This window comes from Hylobates moloch, unplaced genomic scaffold (genome assembly GCF_009828535.3).
Source record: "Hylobates moloch isolate HMO894 unplaced genomic scaffold, HMol_V3 SCAFFOLD_20, whole genome shotgun sequence".
Taxonomy (NCBI): Eukaryota; Metazoa; Chordata; class Mammalia; order Primates; family Hylobatidae; genus Hylobates; species Hylobates moloch.
The window spans coordinates 34,289,234-34,302,140 of NW_026652295.1; the positions used below are offsets into that span (position 1 = coordinate 34,289,234).

The 12,907-nt window shown below is 47.5% G+C and overlaps 1 protein-coding gene across 2 annotated transcripts; it reads left to right on the plus strand.

Annotated features, from left to right (window-relative positions):
• The first annotated feature begins 332 nt into the window (after positions 1–332).
• Positions 333–12,476, plus strand: ARMC12 (armadillo repeat containing 12). 2 transcript variants are annotated; one of them, XM_032140222.2, is made up of 6 exons: positions 333–654; positions 1,329–1,474; positions 1,687–1,821; positions 10,837–11,010; positions 11,152–11,223; positions 12,115–12,476. In XM_032140222.2, the coding sequence occupies exons 1-6, from the start codon at positions 411–413 to the stop codon at positions 12,445–12,447; spliced, it is 1,104 nt and encodes a 367-aa protein (XP_031996113.1). In that variant the 5' UTR covers positions 333–410; the 3' UTR covers positions 12,448–12,476. The 2 variants fall into 2 exon arrangements, with proteins under 2 accessions (XP_031996113.1, XP_058288241.1); XM_058432258.1 differs by having other exon boundaries at positions 333–573.
• Positions 12,477–12,907: the final 431 nt, after the last annotated feature.

Sequence of the window (12,907 nt, forward strand, 5' to 3'; positions counted from 1 at the left end):
CCAGGCTCAAGCAATTATCCTGCCTCAGTCTCCTGAGTAGCTGGGATTACATGTGTGCGCCACGATGCCTGGCTACTTTTTTTGTATTTTTAGTGGAGATGAGGTTTCACCATATTGGCCAGGCTGGTCTCAAACTCCTGACCTCAAGTGACCTGCCCGCCTCGGCCTCCCAAAGTGCTGGGATTACAGGTGTGGGCCACTGTGCCTGGCCCCATCTGTTCTCAAGCACTCCTGGCTGCCCCATTTCCTGACCACTACCCTCCATCCCATTATCTCCCCAGTTTCCTTTGTTGCCTGGGTTCCAATTCTGGTATCCTGGTTCCTGACCCTGCCAGAGTTCTGGTTCTGGAAGGCCTCCCACAGGTGCCTTGGGCCTAGCTCTCACCTGGGCCCAGGGCAACACTGAAGACATGGGCAAGAGCATCCCCCAATACCTGGGGCAACTGGACATCCGCAAAAGTGTAGTCAGCCTGGCCACAGGTGCCGGAGCGATCTACCTGCTCTACAAGGCCATCAAGGCCGGCATAAAATGCAAACCACCACTCTGTAGCAACTCACCCATCTGCATCGCCCGTGAGTGTCCGGGCCCTGGGGAGAGGGCTCTGCCCCAGGAGGCACCTGCTCCCGAGGCCTCTGCTGTGGGAGGGCCCAAAGGTGATGCCTCCAAGTTCCTCTTTCCTTTGTCTTTCTCTTCTCCATCTTCCTCAAGCCCACCCTGCAGCGCCCTAGGCAAGGCCCTGCCAGAGATGCTAGCTCAGGGTCCCTGAATCTCACTCAAGTGGATCCTCAGACTCATCTGGCAGGTCTCCAAATACTACATTTCCTCTGGCTCCCAGGATTCCACTTCTTGGAAACTTGGTGTCAGCAGCTCCCCCCATCCCTTTTCTGCCCTAGGGACGTGAGGCTTTAAGGAAAGGGAAAATTGGAGGACTTACTATATGCCCAGAGCTTCCACTAGTCCACATGTTCTTTTGTGCAGAGTAGGAAAATGAGCCCCTTCTGCAAGACTCTTTATTGCCATCTGCTGGAATATCGTTGCCATATACTGGTTATGATGAAATACTACTTGTTACCGCCATAGGCCAGACAGTTGTTAGAGTAAATGGACAAATCTATGATGGTATGTTATGGACAATACAACATTAGATAGGGTGCCCTTGTGCAGTAAACATTCGTTCAACTGTACATGGTGGTCCTGCATATGGCGAGAAGGCTTCTCCGAAAAGGCAAGGCAGCCTTGTCCCCAAGTCCCTGTCCCCTACTTCCCAACCCCATTCTTTCAACGCTTCTGAGTCCACAGCCTGAACTGGGCTGGGGTGGCTGTCTAGGCCTGGCAGTCGAGCGAGAGCGGCACGGGCGGGACTCAGGTGAGCTCCGGAGGCTCCTCAACTCTTTGGAGTGCAAACAGGATGAGTACGCCAAGAGCATGATCCTGCACAGTATCACTCGCTGTGTGTACTTGCTGGAGGCTGAGGTGAGGGAAGGGAAGCAGGAGGTCCCCACTAGCCGGCCTGGCCCCTGGGGGTTACGGCCGATCCCTGCCCCTGGAATGGCCAGACTATATCCTGGGACCTCTCTCTGGCTGATAGCAGGAGGGGTGTGCAGAGGGATCTTGGTGACGTGGGGGGCAGTGGGCCCAGAACACCCGCTTCTCCTGCCTCTTCCATCTCTCCTCACATACTCCAGGCCTCTGCTTGTACTACGGATGACATCGTGTTACTGGGCTACATGCTGGATGACAAGGACAACAGTGTCAAAACCCAAGCTCTGAATACACTTAAAGCTTTCTCTGGCATCAGAAAATTCAGGCTCAAAATCCAGGTGAGCCCAGGGATGAGTGGTGGGGCACGCAGGGTGTCTATAGTCCTTAAGTCCTTTAATTACCATAGGACAAATGGTCATGTTCCAGAATTTTGTTTGGGTGTGAATTTGTAACCCAGAAATAAGTGGGAAAACGGTGGTCAGATTCCCAGCAGGGTCATGAAGGCCTTTGAATTTCAGGATGAAATGGAATTAAGGCACTAGTGGTATCTCTCAACCCCAAATAGAAGGACCCTCACTGTCTTACAAGCTCCCTGCCACTGCCACGTTTTTTCTGACACCAATTCCCAACACTGGCTGGGTGTTCAACAATTCAATTCAGTTCAGACACTATCCATAGTTAGGGGAGACCTCACAGGTTAAGGGCTGAGTCTGCCAAGAATTCCCCCCAACTTCAGGTACCAATCATAGGTCTGACTTCTGACCGGCCCGCTATGAATTCAGGGGTTCCCACAACTCCCTTTTTAGATTTAGTAATTTGCTAGAATGGCTCCCAGAACTCAGGAAAGGACTTTACTTACTATTACTGCTTTTTTATAAAGGACACAACTCAGGAACAGCCAAATGGAGGAGACACATAGGGCAGGGTGTCAGGGCACGGAGCTTCCAGGCCTGTTCCCGGACCAAACTGAGGGTCAGGCTGCTATTGCTCGTGGCCCAATAACGAGATGCAGATGAACTGAGGAGGAAGAGAGTTTTTATTTCTGTAACCGGTTACAGGGAGAAGGCCTGGAAATTATCACTGGACCAACTCAAAATTACAAAGTTTTTCGGAGCTTATATACCTTCTAAGCTATATGTCTATGTGTAAATGTGCATTCATCTAAAGACATAAGTGATTAACTTCTTTTAATCTATAACTAAGGTCTGAGTCCTGAAGACCTTCCTCTGGAGCCTCAGTAAATTTACTTAATCTAAATGGGTCCGGGTACTGGGGTGACTACTCTTATTTTGTCCACTGCTAAATCAAGGAGTTTTGAGGAATTCCTTCAGACCCCCAATAAACTTGTTTGTGGACACCTGGGGAGTTTCTTCAGCTCCCCCCCCCCCGCCCCCACAGTAAAACTTGTTTAATCCTAAATGGGTCCCATTAAGAATTCCTTCATAATTTTGTCATGCTTTAAGGCCCAGGAAAGGCCTAGGCAAAACTGGTGGGCTTTTGTTACATTCCAGTCTTTGTATAAGGGCACTGGCTTTTAACATTTAACTTAACCACACAGTCAGTACTGAAACAGTTGTTATGGAGGCCTGCCACAGGCCCACTTCGTGAGCGCCCTGCTGTTCCCAGCACTTCTACGTGTTCAACAACCAGGAAGCTCTTTGAACCCCATTGGTCAGAGGTTTTTATTATGTAGTCTTGATGAATTAAATCATGTCCAGCTGCTCACCCCTCCCCAGAAGTTGGGAGCAAAGCTGAAAATCCCAACCTTCTAATCATGCTTTGGTCTTTCTGGTAACCAGAAGCTATCCAAGGGCCCTGCCTAGAGTCAGTTCATTAGCATAAGCTCTGTTGTGACCAAAAAGGGTTGGTTTGCAGTAACAAAGGACACTGCTGTCACTCAGGAAATTCCAAAGGTTTCAGGAGCTCTGTTCCTGGAACTAGGGACAAAGATCAGATGTATTTTTTATACTGCATCCCCTGGGCCTGTGTTAATCAGAGGTTGGTGTCAGGGCCGCGGATACCTTCTCCATTTCTCCATAGAGAAAATGTAAAACACCACGTCACTTCCCCCTTTCCCTGCTGTCATACCCCCAAACTTACAGTATCCACACCCATCCTCCCTGCTTTCCTGCTGCTGCCATGAAAAAATGGCTTTCTCCTGGTCTGTGGCCAATGATAGTCTCAATCCTGCCTCCCACCCCTTCCTTAAGGGCCTCTCTGATTGCTTACACTCCCCGTCAGCATGCACTAGGCTCCAACCCCTCCCATGTTACAAGGCAAAACCACAAAAGCCTCTCCCTTGACCTCCACATCTCTTCCTGGCAAATAGTCTATCTCTCCCAAATTAAAAACAAATAAAATATATAAAACTTGCAAATATTGTATATGTGTAAGGTAGAAGGAATAACAATAAAACAGAACATGCCCAGGCCAAGAAATAGAGCACAGCCCCCTCCCACATCTTGGCTGCCTCCCCCACCAGAGGCAGTCATTGCCCTGCATTTTGTTTAGCAGTTCCAAATTTTCTTTGTAGTTTTACCATATATGTATCCTTGCATATTCTAGCAGGGCACAGCAGATAATAAAGAGGTAAAATATAGTCTGGTATGTAAAGCTTCATGTACATGGCAGTAGATGGTTTCTATTCTGTGGTTGACCTTTCCTCCCTGCTACGTTGAGAGATTCATCCTTATTGGGCAGCTCTGCTTCCTTCTTTTTTTTTTTTTTTTTTTTTTTGAGACAGGGTCTCATTCTGTCACCCAGGCTGGAGTGCAGTGGCGTGATCTTGGCTCACTGCAGCCTTGACTTCCCGGGCTCAAGCAATCCTCCCACCTCCCCCGTAGTAGCTTGGAGTACGGGTGTGCTCAGTGAGTACGGGAGTACTATGTTTCTCAGGCTGGCCTTGAACCCCTGGGCTCAAGAGATTCTGCCCCTTGGGTCTCTTTCACTGCTCTGTGGTGGTCTCCTTCGTGAATACTCTGCCACTTGCCTGTTGTTAGGCATTTGCATTGTTTCCAGGTGCTTGTCACACTCACATCGTGCTGTGAACATTCCTGTGTTCATCTCCCTTGTGTGCCTGAGAGAGGATTCTAAGGTGTGTACGTAGGAGTGGAATGGTTTGGTCAAAGGGTATGCCCAACTTTTCCAGGCGGGCGGTATCCATTTTCACCCCACCAGCCCTGCACGAGTGTTCTATTGTGTCATAACCTAACGTTTGATAATTTCACATTTTAATTTTTTTTTGTGTGTGTGACAGAGTCTTGCTGTGTTGCCCAGGCTGGAGCGCAGTGGCACGATCTCGGCTCACTACAACCTCTGCCTCCCAGGTTCAAGCAATTCTTGTGCCTCAGCTTCCAGAGTAGCTGGAATCACAGGCATGCACCACCACGCCTGGCTAATTTTTTTGTATTTTAGTAAAGACAGGGTTTCACCATGTTGGCCAGGCTGGTCTCAAATGCCTGGCCTCCAGTGATCTGCCTGCCTCGGCCTCCCAAACTGCTGGGATTACAGACATGAGCCACCGTGCATGGTCCACATTTTTAATTTTTGGCATCAAACTTTTTTGGGGAAAAAATTTTCTTTACATGTATGCTCAAAATATGTACAACTATGATATATCAATAAAAGCAAACGCACAAAAGAATAAAAATAGATTGAGAAACAAACAGAAAAAAATACCTAGAGAGATCTCTGCTTGCTGCCTCATCCCTCAGCCTTCTCAAGTGCAGTGGTACGATCTCGGCTTACTACAACCTCCACCTCCAGGACTCAAGTGATCCTCCCACCTCAACCTCCCTAGTAGCTAGGATTACAGGCATGCACCAATATGCCCGGCTAATTTTTGTATTTTTTGTAGAGATGGGGTTTTGCCATGTTGCCCAAGCTGGTCTCGAACTCCTGAGCTCGAGTGATCCACCCGCCTCAGCCTCCCAAAGTGCTGGGATTGCGGGTGTCAGCCACCACACCTGGTCAGGCTGTGATTCTCAAGCATATTATAATCACCTGGAGAGCTTGTTAAAAGCAAAGATTTTGGCTGGGCGCAGTGATTCAAGCCTGTAATCCCAGCACTTTGGTAGGCTGAGGTGGGCAGATCACCTGAGGTCAGTTCGAGACCAGCCTAGCCAACATGGAGAACCCCGTCTCTACCAAAAATACAAAAATTAGCCGGACTTGGTGGCAGGCACCTGTAATCCCAGCTACCCGGGAGGCTGAGGCAGGAGAATCACTTGAACCCGGGAGGTGGAGGCTTGCAGTGAGCCAAGATCACGCCACTGCACTCTAGCCTGGGCCACAGAACGAGACTCTGTCTCAAAAAAAAAAAAAAAAAAAAAAAGCCCAGAGAGTTCAGTTCAACAGGAGAACTTTTTCACAAATCCCCCAGGAAATTCTGATGCAGGAGGCCTGAGCCCCACCCTTCCTTTTCCCCAGTGTCTTTATGCTGAGGGCCTGACCCCTGGTCTCTTTTCAGGTGAAAGTAGTTACTCCTTGATCTCAATTTCCATCTAGCTGTGCCCTTCTGGATCTCCGCAGCCTGTGGGCTCCCCTGCCTTCCCCATGGCCAGCTGCTACTAGGCATATCCACTTAGATGTCCTCCAAGTTCTCTAACCCGACATATCCAAAATGGAGCTCACCCCATTCCTTAAATCAGCCCACTCTCTCCAGAGGGCTCTTAGGCCATCAGGCCCTTTGGGTCTGCCTCAAGGCTCTTAGCATAAAGTGCGTGATTGGCCATGGGCTGCACCTCCTTGCCCTAACCCCAGCCACATACAATGCATGCTTTATGCTCTCACATGCTCCCTTGCTGCTGTTCCCTCGTTCTGAAACCCTGTCCCAGACTTGCTGACTCCAACCTGTCCTGCGGGTCTCCACGGCTTTTGAGGGGTGGGGGAAGGGAAGGGCAGGTACTGATGGGAATGCTCACTTCCACTCCAGGACTCTTGCTTACTTCTTACATGGCTCATAAAGGTGCAGCTCGTGAGGTTACCTGTCTTTGGTAATACCTCTAGGTCCAACCATCTTACTTTTTTTTTTTTTTTTTGAGACGGAGTTTCACTCTTGTTGCCCAGGCTGGAGTGCAATGGCGCGCTCTTGGCTCACCGCAACCTCTGACTCCCGGGTTCAAGTGATTCTCCTGCCTCAGCCTCCCGAGTAGCTGGGATTACAAGCATGTGCCACTACGCCCGGCTGATTTTTTGTTTTTGTAGTAGAGACGGTTTCTCCATGTTGGTCAGGCTGATCCTGAACTCCCAAGCTCAGGTGATCTACCCGCCTTGGCCTGCCAAAGTGCTGGGATTAAAGGCGTGAGCCACTGCATCCTGCCCGCGTCTTGCATCTTAAAACCCAAGATCCCTTTATTCACTCAATAAAGGTAATATTGAACACTTTGTGCCAACACACTGCTCTAAGTACAGGAGAGAAAGCAGTAAACAGAACAGGGAAGATCCCTGTGCTTGTGGAATTTATATTCTAACAGGGCAAGGCAAGCAATACACAAATAAGTAAAATATATAGTGTGTTTCACGTGGTAAGTGCCATGGAGAAAAATAAAAGGCTGTGGCGGGGGCGGGGGTGGGGGGATGGATAAAGGAGGCTGGGTGGGGTGATGCAGTTTTCAAGAAGAAAATCCTGAACCCAGGAGGCCTGTAATCCTAGCTACTCAGGAGGCTGAGGAAGGAGAATCACGAGCCCAGGAGGTGGAGGTTGCAATGAGCTGAGATCTCGACATTGCCCTCCAGCCTGTCTGATGGGAGTGAGATTCCATCTCAAAAAAAAAAAGAAAAAGGAAAAGGAAATCTTTTGGGATGTTGGGCTTGGTGAAGAGTTCATGACACCAAAAGCATGATCTATAAAAGGAAAATCAATACATTGGACTTTATTAAAATTAAAAACATTTGCTCCATGAAAGATCCTATTAAGAGAATGAAAAAAGCTGCAGACTGGGAGAGTATATATATATATTTTTTTTTTTTTTTGAGATGGAGTCTTGCTCTGTCACCCAGGCTAGAGTGCAGTGGAGTGATTTCGGCTCACTGCAACCTCCGCCTCCTGGGTTCACGCCATTCTCCTGCCTCAGCCTCCTGAGTAGCTGGGACTACAGCCATGCGCCACCATGCCCAGCTGATTTTTGTATTTTTAGTAGAGACAGGGTTTCACCGTGTTGGCCAGGCTGGTCTCGGTCTCTTGACCTCATGATCTGCCTGCCTCGACCTCCCAAAGTGCTGGGATTAGAGGCGTGAGCCACCATGCCCGGCTGGGGGAGTATATTTGAAAATCACATATCTGATAAACGACTCAGCTAAATTATATCAAGTGCTTTCAAAACTGAATATTAGGCCGGGCATGGTGGATCACGAGGTCAGGGGTTTGAGACCAGCCTGGCCAGCATGGTGAAACCCCGTCTCTACTAAAAATACAAAAACTAGCCAGGCATGGTGGTGGGCACCTGTAATCCCAGCTACTCAGGGGCTGAGAAAGGAGAACCACTTGAACCTGGGAGGTGGAGGTTGCAGCGAGCCGAGATCGTGCCACTACACTCCAGGCTGGGCGACAGAGTGAGACTCCGTCTAAAAACAAAAAACAACCCTGATGTTAAAACAAGCAGTCCAGTTAGGAAATGGGCAAGAGACATGAACGGATATTTCGCTGGAGAGGATATATGGATGGCAAATAAGCACATGAAACCATGTTTAATATCACCAGCCATTAGGGAAATGCAATGAAGACCACGCTGAGATATTACTGTGCACCTATTAGAAGATCTAAAATCAAAATTAGTGACAATACCAAATGCTGGCAAAGTTATAAAAAAACTGGATCTTTCATATATTGCTGGTGAGAATATAAAATGGTACAGCAGCCACTCTGGAAAATAGTTTGGCAGTTTCTTTCAGAACTAAACATACATTTACCAACCGGCAGTTGAACTCTTGGGCATTTATCCTAGAGAAATGAAAACATCAACAATTGTTGATAGCAGTTCTATGTGGAATAGCCCCAAACTAGAAACAACCAAAAATGTCTGTCAGTAGGTAAATGGTTAAACAAAGTGGTATAGCCATTACCATGGAATGCGACTTAGTAATAAAAAGGAACGTAATATTGATATGCACAACAATTTGGATGATTCTCAAGGGCATTATGCTGAGTGAAAAAAGCTGATCTCAAATGATCACATAAAGTGTGATCTCATTTATATAACATCCTCAAATTTAAAAGGTCATATATAGAGATGGAAAACACAAGTGGTTGCGTGGGCTTTGGGCTGGGGGAGCAGGTGGGAGTGACTCTAAAGGGGTCTCTTGAGATAGATCTTTGTGGCAATGGGACAGTTCTGGTGGGATAATCTGTTGGCTGCAGTCGTGGTTACACAAATATGTGCGTGTGCTGAAATGACATAGAACTATGCACACATATTACACCAACATCAATTTCCTAGTTTTGATTTTTTTTTTTTTTTTTTTTTTTTTGAGACGGAGTCTCGCTCTGTCGCCCAGGCTGGAGTGCAGTGGCACAATCTCGGCTCACTGCAAGCTCCGCCTCCCAGGTTCACGCCATTCTTCTGCCTCAGCCTCTCCGAGTAGCTGGGACTACAGGCGCCCGCCACCACGCCCGGCTAATTTTTTTTGTATTTTTAGTAGAGACGGGGTTTCACCGTGGTCTCGATTTCCTGACCTCGTGATCCGCCCGCCTCGGCCACCCAAAGTGCTGGGATTACAAGCGTGAGCCACCGTGCCCGGCCCTAGTTTTGATATTGTACTATAATGCAAGATGTGACCATTGAGGGGAACTGGGTGAAGAGCACATGGGACCTCGCTGTACTATTTTTGCAACTTCCTGTAAATTTATAATCATTTCAAAATAAAGGCCGGGAGTGGTGGCTTACGCCTGTAATCCCAGCACTTTGGGAGGCCAAAGCGGGCATATTACCTAAGGTCAGGAGTTCAAGACCAGCCTGGCCAACATGGCGAAACCCCATCTGTACCAAAAATACAAAAATTAGTTGAGCACAGTGGCATACACCTGTAATCCCAGCTACTTGGGAGGCTGAGGCAGGAGAATCGCTTGTACCCGGGAGGCGGAGGTTGCAGTGAGCCGAGATCGCACCACTGCACTCCAGCCTGGGCAAGAGAGTGAGACTGTCTCCAATAAAATAAAATAAAATAAAATAAAAAACAAAATTAAAAAAATGAAAATGTGTCTTACACGTGACAATGCTATAGAGAAAAATAAAATAACAGTGGAGGGTGGTAAGGAAGGCTGGGATGGGAGTGGTTAGAGAAGGCCTTACTGAGAAGGTAACGTTTTAATGAAGTCTTAAAGGAGATGTGAGAGTGAGTTCTGAGTCTTTGGGGATAGAGTGTGCTAAGCAGAGAGCACAGACTATGCAAACACCCTAAGACAGGTGTGTACCTGGCATGTTCATGGAATATGTAAGAGGCCATTGTGATGGGAACCTTGGTCATGAGGGAGAGAAGAGAAGATGGAGTCCAAGAAATAGTAGGGAGAGAGGGGCAGATCACATTGGACCGTATGCCACTGTAAGGACTTTAGCTTTTACACTGAATGAAATGGGGGCTCTTGAGCAGAGGAGTGACATGTCTAACACGTCAGCTGCTCTGAAAGTAGATGCAGGGGGTGAGAGTGGAAGCAGGGAGACAGGAGGCTATTGCAGAAATCCTGGTGAGATGCCAGTGGCTTGAAAGAGGGCAGTAAGAAGTGGGGGTGAGGAGAAGTGGCTTGAATGTTGATAGATTTTGAAGGTAGTGCCTACAGGATTTTCTGAAGGATTGGAAAAGGAGTGTGAGAAAAAAAAGGAGTTGATGCCAGCAGTTTTTGGCCTGAGCCACTGGAAGGAAAGTGTAACCCATAGCTGAGACAGGGAAAGCTATAGAAGGAGCAGGTCTGGGGATTGGGGAGTGTGTTAACTCTGAGAGCTCTATTAGACATTCAGGGAGAAAAGTGGAATTGGCAGCTGCATATATGAGTCTGGAGTTCAGGGGAGAGGCAACATAGCTGGAGCTAGAGACATAAAGGGGAGAGTCACCAGCACGTGGATCGTATTTAACACTGTAAGTCTGGATGATACCGGTACGGAAGTGAGGTAGGTAGAAAAGAGCAGGTTAGGCAGAAGAGATGGGAAAGAAGTCTGTTAAAAAAAAAAAAAAAAAGCCAAATAAAGAATTTCAAGGCAGTGGGAGTGGGCAACTGGGTCAAATGATGTTGAGAGTTAGGGAGAATTGTCTATTGGGTTTGGCCCAGGGGACATCCATGGGGACAGTGAAGAGTAAAGTCAGATACTGGGATAGTGGTGATCACCTGTAAAAGTAAGCCCTTTTGTTCTCTCCCACTCCAGGAACACTCCATCAAAGTACTCGAACTGATCTCCACCATCTGGGACACGGAACTGCATATTGCGGGCCTCAGACTCCTCAACAACCTTCCGCTGCCCGACTATGTGCATCCACAGCTGCGACGGGTGATGCCTGCCTTGATGGAGATACTGCAGTCAGACTACATCCTGGCACAGGTGCCTGAGGACCATGGCAAAGGCTCTGCCTTGCTGACCAGCCCTAGCACAGTACTTAGAGGGAGGAGCAGAGGTTTATGTCTTCCTTGCTCAGGCCCAGACTCACTTGCCTTCTCATGCTTTACTCTTTCCTTTATTCAGGTGCAAGCTGTACGACTGCTGAGCTACCTGGCACAGAAGAATGACCTTCTCTATGACATTCTCAACTGCCAGGTAAGAAAGAAATTGAAGAGGGGCTGATGAATGCCAACTCAGGTATAGGGGGAGGGAAGAATCATGGCTTCTCCAGACAGATTTACCCCTGATTAATTGTTTTAGTTATCTTCCTGCCTCTGCACTAAATGCACTGAAAATCATCCCTCTTCTGTTCCCCCAAGTAGAAGGAGACTCCATTTTATTGGGAGGGGGATTCCCCTTTGAGGCGTTTCCTGAACTCTGAGAGTTAGGAACACAGGAGACAAAACAAAAGTTAATGTAGGTATTTTAATATTGGGGGGAAATTACTATGGTAAAGAGCATTATTAGGGATAGAAAAGGTTACTCTGTGAAAATCAGTGGTTCAGTTCACCAGAACAGTAGGGCAACTCTAAACTTGTATGCACCTAATAACATAGTCTCAAAATATATATGACAAAAATTGAAAGGAGAAATTAACAAATATACCACTACAGTGGGAGATTTGGAATATTTTAACCACTCTTGCAGCAACTGATAGATTAAAAAACCAAAACCAGTGAGGATATACTCTTGGTGAATAACACAAATAAGTTTGAGCCATTAGACATACTCAGAACAATCTACAAGGATTAAATGCACAGTCCTCTCAAGCACACACACAATACTTAAGAAAATTAGTCACACGCTAAGCCTTAAAATTTGTCTCAATAAAATTTCCAGAATGAATATTATCATATCACTCATGTTTTATGATCACAAGGCAACTAAGTTAGAGGATAATAATAAAAGAAAAACTAAAAAGTTACTATATACTCGAGTCTGAAATTTAGGTATATTTGGGAGTTTAGGCAATAGGAGTATACAAGAACAAGAATTTTATAACTTGCCTAGGAGTTTATTCCCATTCTTTCTCTATTCCCATCACAGGTTCACTCCAACTTCCTAAACCTGTTCCAGCCCACACAGCCAGGGAGTCTCCTGTATGAGGTACTGGTGTTTGCTGAGCGGCTGAGTGAGGGCCGGAACGCACCCCACTACCGCGCGGTGAAATGGCATTACAACGAACAGTCCCTGAGTGAATCCCTCTTTGGGGAAGAGTCCCGACTGGCAGACCGACTGCTTGCCCTGGTCATCCACCCTGAGGAGGATGTTCAGATCCAGGCCTGCAAGGTCATTGTCAGCCTGCAGTATCCCCAGGACTTGAGAGCCCGGCCCTCCTCCTGCCAGCCCAGTCGTTCCTACTTTAAAAACACGGAATAAAATTAAGGAGAGCCAATAAATGAGTATGGGAGAGAAACTTGAAGTTTCTTGAAGCTTGAATGTCTGTCGGTGGCTTTCCAGGGCTGGGTGGAGATTTCATTCAGCATAACTTCTGCTCCAGAGTGTGGCACAGCATGGGCTTGTCTCTCAAAACACATCCCCACTTTTACGTTTGGGGGACTGGCTCCCCTCTTCTCTTGCTGCTTTTCTTTTTTTTTTTTTTTGAGATAGAGTCTTGCTCTGTTGCCCAGGCTAGAGTGCCATGGCACAATTCTTGGCTCACTGCAACCTCCACCTCCCTGGTTCATGCCATTCTCCTGCCTCAGCCTCCTGAGTAGCTGGGACTACAGGCGCCCACCACCACGCCCAGCTAATTTTTGTATTTTTAGTAGAGATGGGGTTAGGCATGTTGGCCAGGCTGGCTCTTGCTGCTTTTCAAATCAATGTGGAGCCTTTGCTT